Source organism: Carassius gibelio, chromosome B19 (genome assembly GCF_023724105.1).
Source record: "Carassius gibelio isolate Cgi1373 ecotype wild population from Czech Republic chromosome B19, carGib1.2-hapl.c, whole genome shotgun sequence".
In the NCBI taxonomy this organism is placed as follows: Eukaryota; Metazoa; Chordata; class Actinopteri; order Cypriniformes; family Cyprinidae; genus Carassius; species Carassius gibelio.
Window position 1 is genome coordinate 18,856,997 of NC_068414.1, and position 24,120 is coordinate 18,881,116.

Here is a 24,120-nt window from a genome sequence, read left to right on the forward strand (position 1 = left end):
ACTTACATTGCAGGTGTTTTACTTTTGCATTGCAGGTTTGCTTTAAGCAAGTTCTTTTATCCACTGAGATGGACGCTTAATTTTAACTCAAATGTAATACAATGGCAGGACAACTTTAAAGATGTCAAGATAGTAAGCATATAAACAAAATACATGTAGCTTGCTAATCATTTTCCAAGTGTAATGGCATGGAAAGGCATGACATAGTTTGGTATGCCAAAACCCGCAAGCAAGTATCAGTTTTCTTGTGATTTTTTAAAAGCTTTTACTTTTCTTTAAAAAGGTGGTTGCTAACAAGTTCCTAAATAGGACTACAGAGGAAATGTAAACATAATCATGCCAGACAAGTGAAGACATCTACTCACTTATCTGCTTTCATAGCCTCATGCAAAAAAAAAAAAAAAAAAAACACAAAGTAGCATCTTGGAGTGACAAATCACAAAGCTGTTCCCATTAGAGGAAGAAGATCAACAATGATCATGCCAAAGGAAGAGGCAATGAAATTTCCTTTTAATGGTTGAAGGGTGAGTAAAATAATATCACCTCACTGTACCCAGTTTTTTTTAAATATATATTATTATTGCGTTCATAGAGCGAACCCTTTGCTGTTTGTTTACAGTGTTAACGGAAGTTTTCTCATATTTGTGCAAAGCATCATGGGGCTTAGCAAAAAAGTGGATTGCTCTCCTGCACAGCAGCTAGCACTTCAGACTCCAAACCAGTAGGTGGCAATAAAGCACCTTTTATTGTTGGTTTGCCAACTTCCATTAATAGCAGAAGGAGCAGGTGAACCAATGCTAGGCTGAAGTTTGAATGATTTCCATTTTTGAAATGTATGTAATTTATAGATTTTATCAGTTCATTTTATTATTTTTATTTTAAAAATGCCTCTGGTCAGAAGTTTGAATGATTTCCATTTTTGAAATGTATGTAATTTATAGATTTTATCAGTTCATTTTATTATTTTTATTTTAAAAATGCCTCTGGTCAGAACAAGACAATATATCTATATTCAGCATATCTATAAACAACAGAAATGGTAGTGCTGGCAAGGAAACACGTGTTGTTCTCTATTTTAAGCAGCACGAAACAGGGCAAGCCTTCAGCACATTCACTAATGAACAGAGCATCTGTTTACTCAAACACATACAGGTCGAAGGCTCAGTATGCTGAAACAGCACTGAGATGCATTTACAACCTCCTCTGGCTCCCTCTGTGCATCAGTTGCTGGGAAAATGAGTTGTCTGCAAATTCATCAGCCTCAACCTGCAGTCCCAAGTTTGGACAGGATATGGCTCACATTAAAGACAGCCGAGATCTGTCAAAGGAAGAGTGGAAGTCTCTTTCTGACATCACCTTGCTGGTGATGGATGTGACAGTGAGTTGGACTCTACTGGAACTCTCCACAGACACTTAACCATATTGATCACGGTGTTTGTTGGGGGTTGTTTCTCTACAGTCAGTGGGGAAGCAGGCCTCAGGAGGTAGTCAATCTCCCTCCGTCAAGACAAAGGTGGGGCCAGAAATTTGAGAGCTTTTATTTTGCTTGACAGAAGAGCCAAAGAGGATGATATAGAGACTGTACAGACACCCACATCGCCATGTTTTAAGATATAATTAACAACTGTGTTGTAAATTGTGTTCTGCTACAAAATAAAAAAAATGGATATAATTAGAAAATTAAAACGTTTCAAATAAATGCTGTTCTTTTAAAATTTGCATTCATCAAAGAAACCTGGAAGAAGAAAACTTTGTCTACATCTACATGAAGATTTATTAAGGATCATGTAATGCTTAAGACTGAAATGGCTGCTGAACATTGAAATTTGTCATTACAGGGAAATTATATTATTTCGCAATAACTTTTTTATTTATTTTTTTATATATATTTTTTGACCAAATAAATAAATGTACAGTATTTAAAAAAAAAATCACAAGGATGTGAAAAGTTTAACTTTGTGAACAACTTGAAAAAAGTAAATCACATACAATACAAAATCTTCAAGCAGTGAATCTTAGGTTACTAACATGCTAGAAAATTGTTGCCCTGAAAGTGTGGCTCATAAATGGAGAGTGGTCTAAAAGAATTCTTCTAAATCTCAATGGTTAGATGTAGGACACTCTTTTTGTCTTTCCAACAATTTAATCCTTAATCTTCATATAATCTAGAGAACAGTAGGAAAAGAGTCTCAAAGCAGAATAAATGAAACCGCAAAGAAGGTCAGGAAGTGTCATTATTCTAGGGTTAGTCCATCACATGATTGTTGACAGAAAGAGATTCACAGAAAGGTCCATGCACCATCCAACCTAAGACTTCTTTATATTTTACGGATATTTACAAACTGTTTGCCTAGTAAAGGAATGTGCTGTGGATGTGCACTGGATCTATAATACACATAGTACATCCTACATCTATTGACAAAATCTATTCAGTTTACTTCCGCATGGAGTATGTGTTTTACACAGCCTGCTGTAAACGGGCTGAGAATCAATCACACAGAATCTAGTTGGTATGCATGGAATTCACAAAAATGGGACTTCTGACTCACAAAGCAGAATCAATTCTTCAACAGCCCTGCAACCTTCCCAACTACATATGCATGCCAGAAACAAATAAGAACAATTGCACCTTTTTGTCCATGGAAACACATCACAGCGCATGGCCCCTTTTTCAATAAAGCACTCAAGTGTGATTAGGCTTGTGCTGGTATTCTTCAAGGTCAACATTGTTCATATTCTGCTCCCTAATAAAGTGTTCCTAAAAGTGTGTGTTATTTATTCTCCTGAAAACACCTTCTCTTATGGGAACGGGTCTGCTCTGGAAGTGCAAAAGCTGCAGTCTCAGAGCTCAGAAAGGTATGAAAGCTTTGAGACCAGAGAAGTTAATCACTGCAATTTCATTTTCAATTTTAGTGAGAGACTTGAGGGACCTTCTCCAGAGACGGAAGCTGTCTTACCGGTGGAATTGCAGGGAAAAGGTACAAGGCCTTCAGCAGCTCATAGAGAATTCACCAGAGCACGACCACTGAAATTTGAGCCTGTGCTCAGCTGCATTGACTTTGCCAGTTCTCCTCTTATAAGCAAAATTTCTGTTTTTCACCCGGAATGACAATGCTCAGGTCAAAAAGTATGTTAGCCCAGTAATGTACAACACCGCAAAATCTCCAAAACACAACACAGGACTAATTAAGTTGTGTTTTGGCTTGTTTTTATTGTGTTGTGCTAATATCATTGTTGTTTTTTAATACAGTAAAATAGTAATATCGTGAAATATTATTAGAATGGCTGTTTGGATTTGAATATATTTGAATATATAGTTTATTCCTGTGATGGCAAATCTCAATTACATCCTTATTACTCCAGTCTTCAGTGTCACATGATCCTTCAGAGGTCGTTCTTATATGCTGTATTGCTGCTCAAAAAACATTTATCATCATCAATGCTGTAAACAGTTGTGGAAGGAAAAATATTAAATATACGTAAAATAAAATATTTTTCAGAATTATTTAATTATGACAAGTTCAAAAGAACATAATTTATTTGATTTATTTGCTTTTTCTTTTTATTATTTTTATGCATGGTTGCTGAATAAAAGTATTAATAGAAAAAAACACTGGCTTTAAACTTTTGAAAAATAGTGATACTTCCTCTGTAAATTATAATATACTACTTATATAATTTATACAACAAACTTTACATTTTCATGATTTTGAAGAAGTGACTAGCCGTGTTTTAATGAATAATTGTTTACATGGTTATCATTTACATTTGATAACATTTTATGGAACCATTTCCTTAATAAATGGCTAGATCTTGGCATGGGTACTTCATAATTTTTCATTCACGCATTTTTGAATATATGACATTCAAAATTCAGGATGCATCCAGCAGGGATGCATTGGCAGTGCTGCACTGAAGAATGTCCTCGGGCTGTCCCATTAATCTCTATTAAGTGGAGACATGTCAGACAGGACTGTGAGTGTGTGTGGCAAATCGGCAGATAGCTGTGTGTTCACCTGCATCAAGTGTGGACTTCACAGGATCTTCAGGACATTAATGCACCCAGGTTTCTTTGACACACTTCACCATAAATATACATCTTAAGTGAAATTTGATATAATAAATAGTAATTGTGTATCTATGTTGTTTTCCATCTACACAATAAAATCTCACAAATAGTTTCCGTCAAAAGTTTGGGGTCAGTGAGATTACATTTTTTTCTTTTTAAGGAAATTCATACTTTTATTCGGTAATGATGCATTAAATGTGTCAAAGACTTTTGCAACGACACATAAGATTTCTATTTCAAATGCATGCTGTTCTTTTGAACTTTCTATTCTTCAAAGAATCATGAAAAATGTATCATGTTTCAACTGTTTTCAAAGTTAATTACAATAATAAATGTTTTTTTTGAGCAGCATATCAGCCATAGAATGAAAATTCTATGCTGCTGAAAATTCAGCTTTGCCATTACAGAAATACATTTCATTTTAAAATGCATTTAAATAGAAATTGTTAATAGAAAATTTGTCATTCCAATAAGATTTCAAAATATTACACTTTGTACACTTTTTACAATATTATAATTTTTTAGTATTTTATTTGACTTTATTATATCTTGAATACATTTTTTTGGAGATTAAATATTATAATGCAATCTAAATTATTTGTAAATCACACAGATGTGTACAATAGAAACTAAAATAATTTGTAATTTAATCAAATTATTTTACTAGCCAGTACAAAGCTGAATTTCTATAATCTGTCTTGATCTTCTCACGTTCTGTTCTGAGCGTCCCTGTATTTTAATCCACCACATTTGCGCCTGATTCTTATCATATTCTCTAGCAGAAAGGAGGGAGGTGTCTTGCATAAAGCAAACAGATGGGACAACAACTTGACCTATTTCTTCATCTGGAAATCACACAACAGAAAGCAACACAGATAGCGGTGAAAGACGTCAGCAAAGCTATGTATAGAGTCTCCATATAGTGATTGATCCATCCACCCATCTAACCCTAACCCTAATCCAATAATCAAAAAAAATTAATAATAATTCTGTTCACTTTAATAGTCCTGCTGGTGTGACAAGTGAATTTTTAGAAGTATTAATATTCCTTGTAGTCTCTCACTTAATATTTATTCATGAAAAACTGCATGTATAATCATTTATACAAATTAGAAAATTAGGTTTAAAATAGTATTAAGTACAGCATGCCATGCAAGGCACACCTGAATATGCAAACCTCTTTAATATAAAAATTGTCAAATGTAGGTGTAAAACATATTTAGATATTGTTGAAAATAATAATGTTAATATATGTTAATACAACCCCCTTGAACTCAAGCGTTGCCTAATCTCGCGTGTCTTCAGTCCGCAGTGACTTCAGGTGTGAAGAATATTTTAGCTGTTAAACTGTTGTGAAATTTTGAAGCCGGTCATCAGTTTCATAGCCAAACAGATTCAACTCTAAATATCTGAAAGGCACATTTTTTTTTTGCCTAATTAGAAATAATGCGCAATAACTTGAAAGAAAAGTGAACTTTATTCACATACAGGGTTATTATAGCTAGGTGGCAGTGTTTATTTTGCTGTAATGTTGTATGTCGATGGCCAAAATATGCATGATAATATGATTTAATTCAATAGAATTGAAGAAGTCCTTATTCACGACTGAATCTTTCAATAACCCAACTAGCCTTATGACACTCGAGGCCACTTTGGTTATGTTTACGTTCTGAATGCTAAATCAATTTTATAAAGCACTCTATGGGCCCAGGTGGGCAATTTACCTAGCATATCACCTAAGAGGTGACAGTATATAGGTTATTGAACGCGATAACAGCTCCCTTGTCGGTCTGTCTGTCGCTTGTTTTTGAGAGAACATCGCTCAAGAATATTTTCTGCCTGTGTCGCGCGCGCTCTCACACGCGCGCACGCATACATGCACAGCGCGGCCAGCGCGCGAAAGAAGTGAAGCGCATCCTCCGAGGCAGCAGCATCGGAGTCGCACGGATATCCTCACTCGGATCGCTTTTACATACCAGGACTAGCCCTCACCTAGGTGCTTTTCACATGGGGACGCAACTCCTCAGCTGCCTGGAAGGTATTCGGCTCTTACATTTACTACATTCGCAATAACGGTCGACTCAAATCAGAGAGCGCGCACCTCTGCGGAACGCACAGGCGGCGGATTGTGATGTGCGCATTCGGTGGTATATTGGAGATGAAAGTAAGAATTGGATCGGACAGAATTTGATAAGGACCCGTAAAAGGGGAAGCAGTTTAGTTTATAACCCCTGCGACTGGACACCTTTTGGTTTTACGCATCATTTCTGCTCAAGAGATCAAGTGCGCGAGAGCCTGTACTATTGTATATCATGTCATTTCTCTTTGACTGATCGCAGCATCCAAGAGGAACCTAGAGATTGCGATGCCAGGACAGTGAGAAGGTGGATCTCAGTTGTTCGGTAGCATGGCTCCGTCCCGAAGGGACTGCAGATGTGACATGATCTTTCTGTCGGGATGCCTACTCCTGTCCGTCTTGGGATTTCATCCTGCATTGGCGAAGGTCTGCAACGATTACACAAGGCACGGCCTGGACAACAACTGGTACACGAGAGATGGTGAGAAGTTGCCCATCATGGTCCTGATGCCGATGAATGAATCAGCGCTGATGAGCAGCATCAGTCAAGGCATCGAGCCGGCCGTTCAGCTGGCCATCCAGCACATCCGCGAGTCCAGGCAGTACTCCTTCTCGCTCATCACCAAAATCTACGACACTGAGGTAAAGGCATGCTTTAACGTCTGCGTGCATGTTCCGGGGCTAAACTGCGGGCAGTGTGCGCTCGGCGCGCGCTCATGTGGAAAACGCGATTTTTCTGGGGTTTGTGCGGTGTCGAGGCGCGATTGTTTCCTATCAGATGTTTGGAGGCAAAACCGAACAAGTTTGTGCTAGTGAAATAAACACATGTCGTGCTCATTTGCGTGAACGGGTCGGTAACAATCCTCGTTTTGTCAGTGGTTTGTAGCTGTTTAATTCAGCAATATGAGTTCTACATCCATTAGAAATTCAGCTTTAATCTGGTACACAGAGATGTTAATTCATGTAAACGAAAAGGTATATGAAACTATATTGGGGTCAGATTTTAAACCCTGCTTAAAATAAATAAAAAATAAATAAATAAATAAAATCCAGCCTAAAATGGTTTACGGGTCTCCCAATCTGACCAACTGAAAAGTGCCCAGGAGCTAAGACCAGCAGTGTAGATTATCCTGGTATAAGATGTTTTTCTTTTTCTCCCTCCAGCAGGGCAGTGTTGGTTTTCTGTACACCTGAAGATGGCAGTAATTATTTTACCTGTCTTTTTTCTCTATATAACCCAAGGTCTTCTAGGATAAATACAAATTTACTTCATACTAATTTAAGTCTCAGTGATTCCAAACGGAATGAATTCATTACATTTGATGAAGTTAACATTTTGTTATTCGTTGTCCTTGATGTTGTCATATCGATGTTCAACCTACAGCACAGATATTTTAGTATGACGTGATAGTTCATAGTTGTTAAGCATTGATAACATATATTGAAATTTTGGCTTAGTTAATGAGAAGCTTTATAAAACTGTGACTAACTTGTTAATTGACTTACAAAAGGTACAACCTATTAAATAACACTGTAGTGTAGGCAAAGGGTAGGCCCACAGGTAATTCTTTTAATTAAGTGTATATTAAATTTCATGCTCTTATGGGTTGTTTTAAACAGTAACGACAGAGAAAATGTGAAAATTACTCCTTCATGCACAAAGCACTTTTTGGCCTCTTACCATGTACTATTTGTGGTAGTGTGAAATCCTGGGGAGATGAGGAGCTAATCAATCGGTATTTATCACCATATTTTCAAACGTGTGACAACAGGGAAATGAGAAAGCGCGGGAAAATGGGTTGCTAGATGTTTGTGTAATTACTAAAGTGTAAATTACCAAGGCGTTAAAATATCTTTGGAAGCTATATCACTAGATTTAAAACAGATTGTTGATACATGTTCTGCACATGCTTTAAGCTGAATCGCTTGAGATGAGCATGAATATCCATGACCCCTGATGTCCGGTGGTGCCTTGGCAATCTATTGAGCATTGATTGTCATATTGATTTACCAGTGTTTTGTTAAACAAAACCGTTTCTTCTTACAAACACTCATTGTTGCTCTCTCTACTTTTATCCTAATGCATTTTGATTCATGTATCTGATTTTAGACTTTTGAGTAATATACCTCTACACTCTCTGTCACAGTCATAATGAGCTGAATGTGTAAATAGTTGCCACTTGGAAGCTAATTTTTACAGCAGCAAGATAAACAGATTTGAAGATGAACAGTCAGACATCTTTAGATCTAACATGTAAAGCAATAAGCAGTGATGTATGGCCTCATACATAAAAACTCATGCTAACTTTTTTAAAATCAGGTACTTGGCATAGAGTTCTTCTGATTGTTTAGTTCCAAATAAGTTATTGAAGTGTCAGACTTTATCACCAATACCAATATCAATAATATTAATATAAAGCAAGATTATTAGTTGTAAATAATCATGTATAAACATGAACTGAAGTGTGTGTATATATTTTGAAATAGGTGACCCTGGACCACAAAACCAGTTATAAGAAGCACGGGTATATTTGTATGGGTCAAAATTATAGAATTTTCTTTTATGCCAAAAATCATTAGGATATTAAGTAAAAATCATTCTCCGCGTATATATATTTGTACGTATCGTACTGTACATTAGTAATATGTATTACTAAGAACTTTATTTCAGGGCTCGCAAAATGTCTAAATCACTGGTATTCTTCAGGTTTTGGTAGCCCAAAAATTAATTTAACTAGCCAAAATAAAAAATAAAAGACATCGGCTGAACTTTACCATGGACAAATCAGCATGATCATCAAAAACAAGTAGAATATAGAGATGTAACGATTCACTAAATTTATGCTGCAATACAATTCATGATACAGATTACACAATACAATTTTCTTACAATTTATTTATATATTTATTTATTTTTTCAAAAATAAAATATTTCTCAGACAAAATGCTGCATATTTCTTTGTGAAATTGAAATGTTGAAAAAAAAAACTAACTTCAAATTTTCAAACAAATCCCATATCAAATAAAAAATTATTAATTATAACTAAAAGATTTTTCTTCATATAAACAAATGCTTTGGCTGTGCTCTAATTAAAAGCAGAGGCGACCACTGCATTTGAATTACTATCTAAAAAAGATTCTAAATACATGTTTTTTGGATTGTATAATTTCAAAATTTGAAGCAAAAACAGAATGGTCTGATTCCAGCTTTGAATGAGACGCAATTGTCGCTCTCAGACAGCAGGTGGCACTTATGTAACAGCAGGTAGTAAAGTTAACACTTAAAGGGGTCATATGATGCCATTAAAATTTTTCCTTTCTCTTTGGAGTATTACAAACTCTTAGTGCATGAAGAAGATCTGTAAAGTTGCAAAGACTGAAGTCTCAAATCCAAAGAGATGTTCTTAATCAAAGTTAAGACTCGTAAAATGTCTCGTTCAAACACACCCTCACGTCTACGTCACTATGTGGAAATATTTGCCTAATGTCGCCCAAAAGTTCACGCAAAGAAAGAAGGCGTGGTTTCAGTAACCACAGTTAGTGTTGAAGCAGCCGTGTCAGGGAGATGCTGTGTGTATCTAGGTGAAAGCAAAATCACTTTATTTGTCCTTCAGAAACTAGATGCATTTAGGAATCCTTAAGATTACTTACAACAGAACAGCAACACATTTTTATGGATGACAGTTTCGTGAACCTAGGAGAGGAGGTACTTCTGACTTTGCAACGACAATCTGGCGCTTCTGAATCAGCTACTGTAAGTATGTTTTGTAAGTATGTTCTAAGTATGTTGCGTGTGTGCGAAAGAGAGAGAGAGAGAGAGAGAGAGAGAGAGAGAGACTGTCACACAGGAGTCAGCAGGAGTCAGGAGTCACAGGAGTCTTAACCATCCATTGCTTTTGTACTCTAAACACATACAAGCTTCATCACTGTGTCTGTCACGTGACTCTATTCCCCTTTCGGGCTTGAACTGATGGTAAAACTAAGGACATTATTATTTGTCTTTACATTTATTTTGAAAGATGAAGCTCGTGATTATGGAAAGGGCTGTTACTTTTCAGACGAGCAGTGATTGGCCAATCACAATGCACTAGGTCAGTTGGCCATCAGAGCAGACTGTGCTTGTTGGAAGGAGGGACTTTGTGAAAAATGACGCGTTTGAGAGAAGCGGGGCATAGAGGACCTAAAATAATTTACAGTATTTGAAAAATAATGTGGTTTTTGAACATTAAAGCATGTCAACATATTCTGTTAAACCAAATAATGATCCTTAAAAAAGCATCATATTACCTCTTTAGGTTTTGTGGTCCAGGGTCACATATTTGTTGCTAACACAAAACTGTTGGATTTACAAACATCTCAAATACTGATGAGCTGTTCAGCTCTTCTTTCTCATAAGATGTATGGGGATAATTGGATCTACAGCATTTCTCATCAAACATTTGGCCCCCGCAAGTATTGTCAAACCCGTTTACACACACACAAACTGACTCAATACTCGCAAACAGTAAACAAAGCAAACAGTAGTAGCTGTGCGTATACATGCCAGGATTTAACAGGGCAGATGTAAGTAATCAGTCCCAGAGCAGAGGCTCTTTATCCCTTTATCCCCTCTCAATGCATCCCCAGACAGGCAGAACCCATCCGCTCGCCTGCGCCTGGGTGCTGCCTGCCGTGCCCACAGTGCTTAGTCTTTCACAGATCCACTCGAAAGATTTGGAGAGAAATTAAAGAGAGGAGCCCACATAACATTTGCACTCTGAAGGACCCCCTCAGTATCTTCAGTGAACTGGAGATCATTAGCTGTGCTAAAGGTCACGGTTTGGTCTTAGATCATCCTGACAGCAGGGATGGCCATCGTTTTTGTAGTGGTCCACTTTCATCTGCGGTAAATGATATTGTTTGCCTTGAGTAGTTTTCATCTGCTAAAATAGTGAGTGAGGCACAAATAGAAATAGAAAAAGCATTAATGTACTTTTATTGTGCTGTTATCTGGAAAAGGCTTCAATGCTTGTCTGTTGTAGTGCTTATTTACCTGCATACGGATATATCTATCTGGTCTGAAGATTCAGTTTCTCATTTATGGAGGGTTTTTTTCCTTCTTTTTTGTGGCATATAATTGATAATGTGGATTCGATACTTCATATTTAGAGAATTTAATTTGCTTCAAAATTCAGTCTAAGTCGCCATGTTTCTTATTTATCTGTTAGATGAATGAGAGCATGTGACTTCAACAATTGCCTTTCATAGAGTTATAGCAAAAGGAAAGATCATCCACTTTATGCTCAGTTTAAAGCTTTGTGACTGTAGTTCTGATGTTCTAAATATTTAAAAAATGTAAATAAAATTGCAAAAAGCTCTTTCCCTTTATGAGGGGGGCTTGACTCCACTGAAGTGATACTCTTGACCTCTTTGAGCCCAGCTCATGCTACCACCCTGGTGTCATGTGTACAGATATCACTGGAGCTTACGCCTCAGAGAGGAGCAAATGCATTTTGTCAGATTTGCACACAGAGTGCAGGGACCCTTGCAGAGCTCTGAGCCCTTGCCATACATTTCTGTTATTCTCAAAAGACCAAAAGCCCCAAGCTTATGTAAAGCATCTTGTCGTGTTGTCACAATGAGTTACGATTTTTATAAAAAGCATTGCCATAATAGCTCACATTAAATTAAACTGTAATGTGTCATAAGATGACAGCATATTATGTGTTTGAACGTCTATACCTTGGTTTTCTCACAAAATAAAATTGGTCAAAGGATGGAAACAATTACCCATCACAGTTAATTTATTTACACTTACGGGCCACTTTATTAGGTACACCTGTTCAATTGATTGGTAACACAAATTGCTAATCAGCCAATCACATGGCAACAACGCGATGCATTTAGGCATCTAGATGTGCTGAAGATGACTTCAAAGTGAGCATCAGAATGAGGAAGAAAGGGGATTTAAGTGGCTTTGAACGTGAAATGGTTGTTGGTGCCAGACTGGCTGGTCTGAGTATTTCAGAAACTGCTGATCTACTGGGATTTTCATGCACATCCATTTCTATGGTTTACAGAGAAATAATGGTCCGAAAAAGAGAAAATATCCAGTGAGTGGCAAATGCCACTCGAATGCCTTGTTGATGTCAGAGGTCAGAGAAGAATGGGCAGACTGGTTAGAGATGATAGAAAGGCAACAGTAACTCAAATAGCCACTCGTTACAACCAAGGTATGCAGAATACCATCTCTGAACACACAACACGTTGAACTCCGAAGCAGATGGGCTTACAGCAGCAGAAGACCACACCGGGTGGCCACAGGAAAAAGAGCCTACAATTCACACAGTCTCACCAAAACTTGACAATAGAAGATTGGAAAAACGTTGCCTGGTCTGATGAGTCTCGATTTCTGCTGCGACATTCAGATGGTAGTGTCAAAATTTGGCGTAAAGAACATGAAAGCATTGATCCGTCCTGCCTTGTCTCAATGGTTCAGGCTGCTGGTGGTGTAATGATGTTGGGGTTATTTTCTTGGCACACTTTGGGGCTCTTAGTGCACCGTACCGGAGTATTGTTGCTGAACATGTCCATCCCTTTATGACTACAGTGTACCCATCTTCTGATGGCTACTTCCAGCAGGATAATGCACCATGTTACAAAGCTCAAATCATCTCAGACTGGTTTCTTGAACATGACAATGAGTTCACTTTACTCAAATGGCCTCCTCAGTCACCAGATCTCAATCCAATAGAGCAGCTTTGTGATGTGGAACGGGAGATTCACATCATGGTTGTGCTGTCGACAAATCTGCTATTAATATACTGTTCAGTTATTATCATTTTTATTATTTATTTTTTAATTCTTTATTTGTCTTATTTTTTCCACTCCTGACAGACTCTAATTGGATCCTGCTGTGATTCTGCGCTGACCATGGACTCATAACAGTTTTTAAGAGCTCTGAAGTCCTGTCACCCTGTGCTTTTTGTCACTGTTTGTGTGTAATGAGACTATGTGGACATCAGCTAGGTACCTGCAACTGTCTTTTCTGAAATCTAGAGGGGAAAACGAGCACTAACAGGTTTAAAGTGTAAAGTAATATTTCTATAGAGGCCTTCATTTAACACAGTGAGGGAGAATAACAGAGACACTGGAGCCTGAATTCAGTGTTTTCTCAAGCTCATGTAGTGATTCAGTGGGTTCATATAGCTGCCACCCTGTGCTTTTTTGTTCTGCATGCTGATAAACAGAGGCCTTGCCCTTCACAGAGGTCAGGAGGTCAATGATGAGTCATGTGGGTTGACCTGCTGTATACTTTAATGTATTTTGGCTGATGTATTCGTTTAGCAAACCATTGCTTTTTGTTGTTTAGTTAATAGTTTATGTTTGTTGTTGGATTGTGAAACCGGGATCTAATTGCTGACCTTTTTAGTGAGTCACACTCATAGCCAGCAGTTATTCTAGTCTTTTTCTGTTCTGCTGCTCATTGACCTAGACGGTCACATCTCAAGGACTGAGGTCACACTACGCAGTGTGATGCTGAACAGGTTTTTAAGCACTTAGCATAGTGTTTGCTGTCAAAGTAGGCAGGTCAGGCAGCCGGGTTCATTTCAAGCCCATAAACCACTTTTATTTAAAATGTAAAAAGGAACGTTACTATTAAGATGCATCAAGGTGCTTGCATGACTGAACTTGTTCTTCAGTCTCCATGTCCCAGTCAAAAAGCCTCCTTAATGTGATCTAGTCAATGTCTGATGGATAAAAAAAATTTCTCACTGAATATCCTGTTTCTTTCATAAGAAAGTAAATCGCTCATGAATGCAATTTCATGTTGATTTAACACATATTAGCCTATATAAAATGCAGGACTCTGCTTTGAACAATGTTCTTCAAAAAATATGTAGTACGTTTAACTAGGTGCTGGGTTTCCAAGCACATTTTACGGTTTCTCTACCTGTAGCATGTTGGCAGGTATTATGGATTATTTTAGAACTGTCATCCTAGAATCATTGATGCTGTTTTTGCTAAATGACATATTTTAGTAATGGAGATTACTTGAGATGTGTTGTTTGACAGATGGTTTATATTTGGTTAGAAAACCGCTCCTTAATTTTAGTAAGGGTAAACATGGACATGCTCATCAGGTGGCATTCGTTTCTTTGATTATGCGGCAGGCTAAATTTGCAAAGGTTCCAAAAAGTGCTGGTTTGGCACATCTGGTTGTACCATAAATGTAAAACAAACGTCCAGCGATTGTTGCTGCTGAGGACAGTGAGGAAATGGACTGATTGGATGCCAGAAGAGGAGAAATGAGGGTGGGGACGTTTCCAAGCTGATTTCTCTCACTGCCCTCCAAAACGCTGTGGGAAAAATGGACACAGCTTGAGTCTGGCTTCTGGTTGAAACTGAACTGATGAACGTCAGACCTCAACCCTCCCACACATTTATTTTGAGTGTGGTTTGTCTAAGGGTGTCTGAATGCATGAGATTCCCGATAAGGAAAAGAAACCTGATAAGTGTGCTTTCCACATTTTGTCTTTGCATACTATAAACTGTATACCAGTGATTGTGTATTTCTGAGATTCAGAGATAGATATAGGCACCGATATGTGTGGATTTATGCAAGTAAAAGGAAAGTATGACACACCTGTGTATTCGACTCTCAGTATAAGTTTTTTTTTTTTTTTTTTACTGTAAACAAACTGAAAGTTAATTGAAATTAGAGGATTTAGGTTTTGTCTTTAAAGATTGCCCAAAGGCCATGTGAGTGCTTTCTTTCTCCAGGGGCAAGCGCTGAGTAATAAGCATAAAGTTTGCCCTTGTCGGTCCTCCAATTACATTAAATCCTGTGTAATTCCTGGACAGCAAAGAAGGAGCCACTGATGCACAGACAAAATGTGTGTGTGCATAAATGGCGTAAGCAAGCCCATGGCATATGTCTCTCTGGGGATGGAGGGATGGTCTGGTCACAGCTGTGCAGTGTGGTGGTCGACATACAGATGCTGGCAAGTACCACTGCTAATCCACTGCTCACACGTTTATCCAGTCACTCTCAAACACTCTGTACAAACAAAGTCAGTCCACGGTCAGTTTTATAATACATATATATATATATATACACACACAGTACAGACCAAAAGTTTGGACACACCTTCTCAATCAAAGATTTTTCTTTATTTTCATGACTATGAAAATTGTAGATTCACACTGAAGGCATCAAAACTATGAATTAACACATGTGGAATTATATATGGAATTATATACATAACAAAAAAGTGTGAAACAACAGAAAATATGATATATTCTATGTTCTTCAAAGTAGCCACCTTTTGCTTTGATTACTGCTTTGCACACTCTTGGCATTCTCTTGATGAGCTTCAAGAGGTAGTCACCTAAAATGGTCTTCCAACAGTCTTGAAGGAGTTCCCCGAGAGATGCTTAGCACTTGTTGGCCTTTTGCCTTCTGTCTGCGGTCCAGCTCACCCCTAAACCATCTCGATTGGGTTCAGGTCCGGTGACTGTGGAGGCCAGGTCATCTGGTGAAGCACCCCATCACTCTCCCTCTTGGTCAAATAACCCTTGATGCCTTCATTGTGACTCTGCAATTTTCATAGTCATGAAGATAAAGAAAACTCTTTGAATGAGAAGGTGTGTCCAAACTTTTGGTCTGTACTGTATATATAACCGGTTATTTCTTTGGAAATAACGAATTTGCGTGCACAGGTATGCATATGCTCTCTGCACGTCATGGTTGATTAGCAACGGCAGACGCCTTAGGGGCACAACTGCCCGAGTGCTTTGGAAAGATTGAGAAAGCGGCGAGCCTAGCGTTTTTGACACGAAAAGATTGCATACCACAATAAAGATAACACCAACTTGATTATCTCACTGGACGTAAGTCCAAATCATGTCTTGAGACCCCTGCATTCTACAGTTAATCTAATTTCGTTTGTCAGCAATGTCTTATGTAAATCCCAAATCTTCTTAACTATACTTAAAGGGATAATTCACCCAAAAATGAAAATTCTGTCATTAATCACTCACCCTCATGTCATTCCAGCTCGGTAAGACCTTCTTTATCTTAAGAACACAAATGAAGATATTTTTTTATGAAATCTGTGAACTTTTTGCCCCTCCATAGATAGCAATGCAACTGACACGTTCAAGGCCCAAAAAAGTTAAGTTAGTAAGGACATTGTTAAAATAGTCCATGTGACAACCTAATGTTATTAAGCTACAAGAATACTTTTTGCACAAAGAAAAGAATAATGACTTTATTCAACAATTTTTCTCTTCTGTGTCAGAATTCAATGACAGTATCACGACACATGCATGTGCATTCCTCTTTGCAAACAAGCCACAGCGTATCCAGGTTCTATGTCAGAATGTCTACTCCTGTGTCAGTAGCACCACATGCATATGCAGCAGAAACTGACACAGAAGATAAGAATTCTTGTATAATGTTGTTATTTTTGTATTCGTTGTACACAAAAACTATTATGGTAGCTTCAAAAAATTTTTTTTTGCTTTGCTGTTTATGCAGGGTCAGAAAGCCCTCGGATTTCATCAAAAAGATCTTAATTTGTGTTTTAAAGATGAACAAAGCTCTTACAGGTTTGTAATGACATGACGGTGAGTAATTAATTACAGATCCGATTACTCACTGTTAGATGCATTTGAATATATATATTAAAGTCCGGGTTATAAATAAAATCTCTTTAATTGACACACTTTCATTATCATGTCCATTATCCACGTTGCATTATATTACTGCAAAGAAATGCAAAGCCTAAATGTTATTCATCCCAGTCACATATCCAGCCATAGTATGTCTTTAGTGGGTTCATCCTTAAATGGACAATCTCATAGGACATTGAGCACAGCGCGCTATGTGGTGGCTGATGGATGGGGGTGGCTTGTAGAGAGAAAGAAGGACAGTCTCTGTCTAATGAAGTATTACTGGAAAGCTTTTATCCACAGGCCTCAGACTGCCTACTGGTAGTTTTGTAGTTTGCTCATTTATTAAAACCCAAAACTCCCTTTCCCAAAATGACTCAAGGGCTTCACAATTCTACCCTTTGTACCCAGGTATGGCTGCAGAGGATAGATGAACTGATTCAGTAACTTGCACTTACAGGGCAAGCTCAGTTGGTAGAGTGACACACGATTTTTATTTGTGCCTTTAATATTTTGAGATAGAATTGTGTGTGGTGATGGCTCACATGCACTCTAAGGGCAAATTGAATCCAAAATTAGGTCCTCTACAGTTTAAGTCCTCAGTGTTTCCTGCACTTCAGTCAGTGGTGCTCCACTGCTGCTGAATCTATAGCAGCACTGCAAGAAAAAAAAAGGTTTTACTATGCATGTAGACTGAATTGAATGCAATGTGGTAGAGAATCAGTGTAAGAAAATGACAAGAAAACAAGCGTAATTTAACTGACTCTTTAGCCGGATTCTTTTTGTGAATCAAAAACATACAGTGTGATCAGCGTAGTATAATTAATCTATTTTGTAGATCAAAATATACAGCTTGACCAGCATAGTCTGATTCTCAAACAAATGAATCTTTTGAATCATTTTAGTGATTCAAAAGCATACAACATAACAAGTGTATTCCTATTCCAGTACAAAAGTACAATTCTGCTAACTAACCTAAACCTAACCCTAACCTAATTGTCTAACAATTCTCAAGTTAGTTGAAATTTAGTTGTAAATTAATGAGAGTTAGTTGACATGTAGTTACAAAGTTTATTATAGCTATGGGATGTCTAAAGTGGACTATCAACAAACAATGTAACCCAAATGACTCTTTCAGAAAGATTGACAAACTTACAGGGTGCAGAATTATTCACTGAATGAACTCACTCAATCAACATCTGTCTCACTTAATGAACTGCATGTTATTTTCATGGACATTTAGCATGTTTTGTGTATCATAAACAGAATTCTGTAGTAAACACCCTAACATTACAAATGGGCTTGGAGACCTCTGGTATTAGATTCAGGCGAATTCTGATGTTAACGTCTGTCTCGAGAAATGGTCTGCCATTCAAATGCCCCCTTTGCTCATATTGATTTGATGAATACAGATAAAGTAATGGCAGAATGCCTGCAGTTTCTTGGGCTTTGGCCAAGGACACAGAACACCAACAGTTTTGGCAAGTTCATCCTCACAAAGCTCTCGGCATACTGCGTCACACATCTGGGAGGGAGAAGTTCTGAGCACAAGCACTGAACCATAAGCTAAACATATCGCCTGTCTTGCAGTCTATAATTAAACAAAATGGTGGGATGAATAATTGCAGAGACACTGTATAGATGGGCTTCTGACAACGTTTAACAAAGTCCTGAAAAGGCGGACAGGCTGGTTCAGTGTAGTCCTTATGTGAGCAGGGTGTATTAAACGGTGGAGTAAAGTCCTGAGGCTGAGAATCTCTTACCCTTTATTATTACTGACACAGATTTTTTTGGCCAGATAGTAGCCCAAATGAACAGATTTTCTTTAGTTTTGAATTTGACAATGATTGATATGTGAAATGAAACCGGCTGTGGTTCTGCTGGTATATTAAAGATGAAGTTTGTCTGTTTCTGTAATCTACTGTATTAGAAGTGATTTTTATTTCATTACTCAACGTGTTTTGAATCATTCCAGACCATAAGATGCTTCACAAAGAGATTGGGTTAATTGTTTGATATTAATTATTTTTCATATTTCAAATGCCTGCATGACAGTTAAATGGTGTCATGGTTTGCCTTGTTTTCTTCATCTCAACAGATAAGATTAACTGTAATGGCTATTTTCTGAAGCCATCAGCGACCCAATAAACCCATTGTAGAGTATATTTTGCTATTTAGTATAGATCATCTTCATCTGACCAAAGAAACAAAAGTAATAGTTGCATAGTTGTATCAGATGGTCTACATCAGAAACATACTGCAATCTTTAATGCATTATCTGTGTTCAAGATGCAAAGAAATCTTTTCTTCCATGTTGTTCAATACATCTTAGTGAAGCAAATTATTGAAAAAAAAGTTGGGTGGGACTTCAGGTTAGTCTGTCTGTTGTTGATTGGATGGGTTGGGCGATGTCTACAAAATTGTCATCGGACGATTCCAGCTCAACATCGTGATGACTGTCATCCATCGACGATGTACAACGGGCATTGTCTGTCAGCCCAACCCTAATGAAGACAGACCTGAATTCTAGATTTCAGAGGATTGTAAGAAAATGGTTGGGAAAGTTTTGGAACTTATCTTGGGGTGCAAACATTGCTTACAGAGTAATTGTCTGATAGAACAGCTATAGGCAACAAGTTTCGGTTCAGATTGTGTGGCATTATATTTTTTGACCATACAGTGGAAGTCAATGGGAACCAAAACAGTTTAGTTATCCACATTCTTCAAAAAAATGTCTTTTGTGTTCAACAAAGGAACAAAATCCATACAGATTTGAAATGACATGAGGGTGAGCAAAGGATTATTTTCATTTTTGGGTGAACATTGTAAGGTTGTTGGACTACTTTTCTTGTTAGAGAGAGAATAGATGTGGCTATAAATGAAGTTGTATTAAACCAGGAATGTTATTTTAATATTTTAATCACCAATAAGATTACTATAGTACATTGATAAAACCTTTTCTTCAGAAACTGCAGCAGTTAGTGGGGCTCTTTAGCTTTTTTCAGTCTCCAAAATGTACTCTTTGTTCTATCAGGTATACTGAAGACAATAGGTGAGAGAGCAGCAATTAGTCAGCTAGCATAATGCTGAACGTCTAACAAGTGAGCTCACTTTCACCTCAGCGTTATTATGCATTCAGCTCTTATCCCACAGACACAAACAAACTGCTTTTAGAGCCCCAAACCATTTTTCCCACAAACATCACAACAGTGCTTTTACGTTTAACCATGGTTATCACACAGATAAGGCTTAACAGTCAGCGGTGACGACCTGTTGCCCCTGAGCCTCTTCGTGTAAAATAAATGAGCGAGTCTCACATTTACCAGATCATTGCTTCTCAGATGTATGAATCAGAATTATACATGCTCCCCTGTGGTTGTTTGCATCTGCCGTCTACGTAAATATTATTTATGCGCTCGGGCACTGGACTCTTCTGCTCTGTTTACTCTCCCTCACGTAGGGGATCTCTATTGATTTCTGCATGTCCTTTATGCTTGCATTTTGAACTGTATGAATTAGCATTTCTCGTCCACTCTCTGTTTTATCTGCACACACTGCTTTGAAGTGGAAATACCCCAAGGATGAGAAGCACCAATAAACCCAACATCAATTAATGGTCACGTTTTGTGTTATTCCGTTAAGGTGCGCACAAAGAAAACAATTACACAATGACGAAGAATGAAGGGAGAGATGTGACGAGTTAAATGTAGAGTTCATTCAAACCAGTGCCGTGTCATTTCTTCCACCAAGAATGGACAGTTTGGCCCATTGTGATGCTGACAACCAGGAAAATGGATTCACTCGCTCTTACTGTCATGATTAAATAGCAGTTAATAAGATTGCTGTGAGGATGGTCATTTTTCTGCCGCCCTTTCGAGAGAGATTGTTATGGGAGTGGAGAGATCTAAACCCTTGTTTCTCTTTCTTTGATAGAGGGCAAATGTAAATGTCAGTTATGTCAGGCAGCGGAAAGGTCTAGAAGCCTGGGAGAAACTGCTAAATGAGTTCTGACAGCAGAGGAATGCCTAAAAAAATCAAGCCAAGGAACACAAATACACAAAAACATTATGTGCACCCCAAAAGTTTTCGCTGGGTCAGAGCATATGCTCAGTTATTAGCTCTGTTCCAAGATCTAGTGAGTTGTTCACATTTAAGACAATATACACGAGTGTACAAAAGTCGGGGTCAGTAAGACTTTTTTTTTTGTTGATAGAAATTAATACTTTTATTCAGCCAGGATACATTTTAATGATCAAAAGTGTTACAATTTCCACAAAAATAATAAGCAGGACAACATTGACAAACATGAAATCAGCATTTTAGAATGATTTCTGAAGGATTTTGTGACACTGAGAACTGGAGTAATGGCTGCTGATAATTCAGCTCTGCTCTTACAGAAATACATTTTTATCAGTGCTGGGCAACGATTAAAATTAAACATTTTAATGGTGATTAATCGCATTATTGTCTGTGATTAATTGCAATTAATCGCATTGTTATGCACAAAATGCACAAAACTAATAATGCATTCAAAAGAACTGTATTGTGCACTTTTTTTCATTTAAAAGCTGCATAAATAAAAAGTGTAAGTGGTTTGCAAGCAATTTACAAATAAGGTGCTTTTTACAGAAGTTTTCCTTTTACATAGTAGCAGTTAAAATATTTATCGTAGCCTAAATATCAACTATAACATTAATGTAATTAAATTAAATATAAAACAAGCCATTTGTCACTGCCAGGACATTAATGTTTTTCTAGAAATTATTTTATAGTTTGTCATTGAAAATATATGCTCAGAGTCCAGAGCCACGATCATAACATTATAACAGGCACCTTCCTCTTAGAGACCCAATGCAGCAGAGTGCGGCGCGGGACAACACTTGATGGGCAGGTAGAGACTCATGTGTGTGGGATGCGGGAGAATAATTAGGTTGTGATCACACTAGGCTATCTTAACTTTGCCGGAGCGTGTTTGATGCCTAAAGCCTGGTTCGTTTGATTAGTGTGATCGTTCTGTTTAGCAATCCCTGGCTCGGTTAACACGCGTTAACACACAATAAAATAACTGTTGGTTTTAATCAATTAATGCGTTAACATGATGATAACGCATTAAATTGCCTAGCCATGATACACACACACACACACACACACACACACATATATATATATATATATATATATATATATATTAGAAACGTTTTTTAAACGTTTAGTAATACTACACAATATTTCTGTATTTATGCACATAAATGTAGCCTTGTTTAGCATAAGAGACTTAAAAAAATCAAAAAATCAAATGGACCCCAAACTTTTGAAAGGTAGTATATTTTAAATAAAAAAATTGTCATGTTGCTTATTCAGCTCAAATCATGAGATTAGCTGTGATTAGTTGGTGATTGGCTCTTTTAACTCAAAAGCAAGACTTCCATCCCTACAGCTGCCGTATTGAGTGGAATAAGATGTGACTTATAGCATACTCCATGTGACAGTCAATGTGAGGAGCACCACTTATTTCTGGATTTCCATAATACACAACAATTATCATTGAAATAAGAAAAGGAATAACAGATTTAACAAATAAATGTTCCTTTATTTTAGTCATTAAGCTTATTATGAACAAATACAAAACTCACAGAGACACAGTCAACTGTTTTGACGAAGCTAATTAGACTCGGTTGGACTAATTGCTCAAATAAATAAAATGGCTGAAGTGCTGTTGGAGGGATTCTAGTCCTTCATCAAGATCGCACACCTTCTGTAAATAACATTGAGATATTTATCTTATTTAGTAATCATCTGTTACTTAGCTTATCATATCATATATTCAACGGATGTGTCATTAAACACCTCGACTGCTGCACCTGAGGTGCCATATGTGCACTATTTTTCCACCAGTGTGGGAGAAGATGTGCCTTAGAGAAAGATGTTTAACATTCTGCCTTTCTAACAGAACAGAGAGGCCAAAAAAACTATGCTATCACTGCCGCCAGACTTATCTACTACAATGCAGTAATTCCTGCAGAAAAGGAACAGGGACAATGTTAGGACCTATTTAATTCATATATTCATGAGCGTAATTGAAATATTAACACCGGCGGCGAAGGCCTGGCGCTGGGGCCCGAATCTGTTCGCACGGCACTCTGCTCTGAATATTTTATTTAGATGCTCCACTCGTGGCTTCACAGCACAGGTTAATCTATTCACTGTTCCGACACGCATGGGACCTTTGTACTGCCGTCATTAAAGTCCCACACAAGATGTTTAATAATGATACTGATAATGATATTAGCGCAATACAAGAAACGACTTCTCCAAAATGTAAATTTTCTTCCTTGTTTTGTGTCTAATTGCAAAGAGGACTCATTTCCCTCCCTAACATCGATGGGAAAGAAACTCTCGTTGATGCTAAACGATTAATCTTCTGAATACAGAGTAGGAGGGCTTTTGGTTGGGAGGGATTTTTTTGGGTGATGTATTATGAGCAAGCTTGTGCAGTATGCATGCCCACACATTCGGCTAATTTTACCCAAGTGTGCGTGAGGCTTTTGGTAAAAACAGACATGGCAGCCAAGTTTTATTCAGTATGTAAATGGCTGTCTTGGGTCTTCGGTGAATGTGGATGTGTAGATGTTGGGAATAAGGCTAGGATCAAATGGAGACACACAGGGGGAGTTTACTCTTGCCATGTGCTCCTACTGTCACATGTTGTTGCCACGGCAGCAGTGAGGAAAACACCACCCACTGGGACGCGAGGCCTGCACCGAGGCGTCGGGTTGGCACGCTTTCTCTCTCCTCTGGCTTTATCAAAGGGAAATACTGAAACACAGGGAGATGGAGCTGCCACTAACCATCAGAGAATGCATAAATGTCTGCAGGAAAACTGGGTTTTGTGTAAGGGAGGGGATGGAACACTGTGTGCATTTAGTATGCATCATCCGAGCCCATGTGACTCCTTACGACTGGTAGAATCCATAGGGCCTGTGGACTTGTTCCTGCAGGAGTCACGGTTCACACTTCTCACAGTTTTCCTGCCTCCCTCCTCCACAGAGCATCACGGCTCTGCGTGCATGTCCGTAACCATGTGTTTTACACTGTGTGTGCTCTTTGACTTCAGTTGACATGGGCAGCTTCTGCCCGCAGCCTGAATTTTTGGTATGCTTGTATTGATTTAAAGTGGAATTAATTTGCTTAAAATTGGATTTATCATGTTATGAAGATTTACTTTCAATTCAGACTGTTAAAAAATTTTTAAACGAGTCTTAGGCCTGCTGTTTGAAAGTATGTAAAAGCAAATGCTTCTACCTGTGCAAGCTTGATT

General features: G+C 37.8%; 1 protein-coding gene across 1 annotated transcript in view; it reads left to right on the forward strand.

Annotated features, from left to right (window-relative positions):
• Positions 1–5,965: 5,965 nt before the first annotated feature.
• Positions 5,966–24,120, forward strand: part of LOC127979746 (gamma-aminobutyric acid type B receptor subunit 2-like) — a 189,081-nt gene continuing 170,926 nt past the window's right edge. The window contains exon 1 of the mRNA XM_052585363.1: positions 5,966–6,788. Within this exon, the coding sequence (XP_052441323.1) occupies positions 6,477–6,788 (312 nt within the window). The 5' untranslated portion in view covers positions 5,966–6,476. The remainder of the gene's footprint in view (positions 6,789–24,120) is intronic.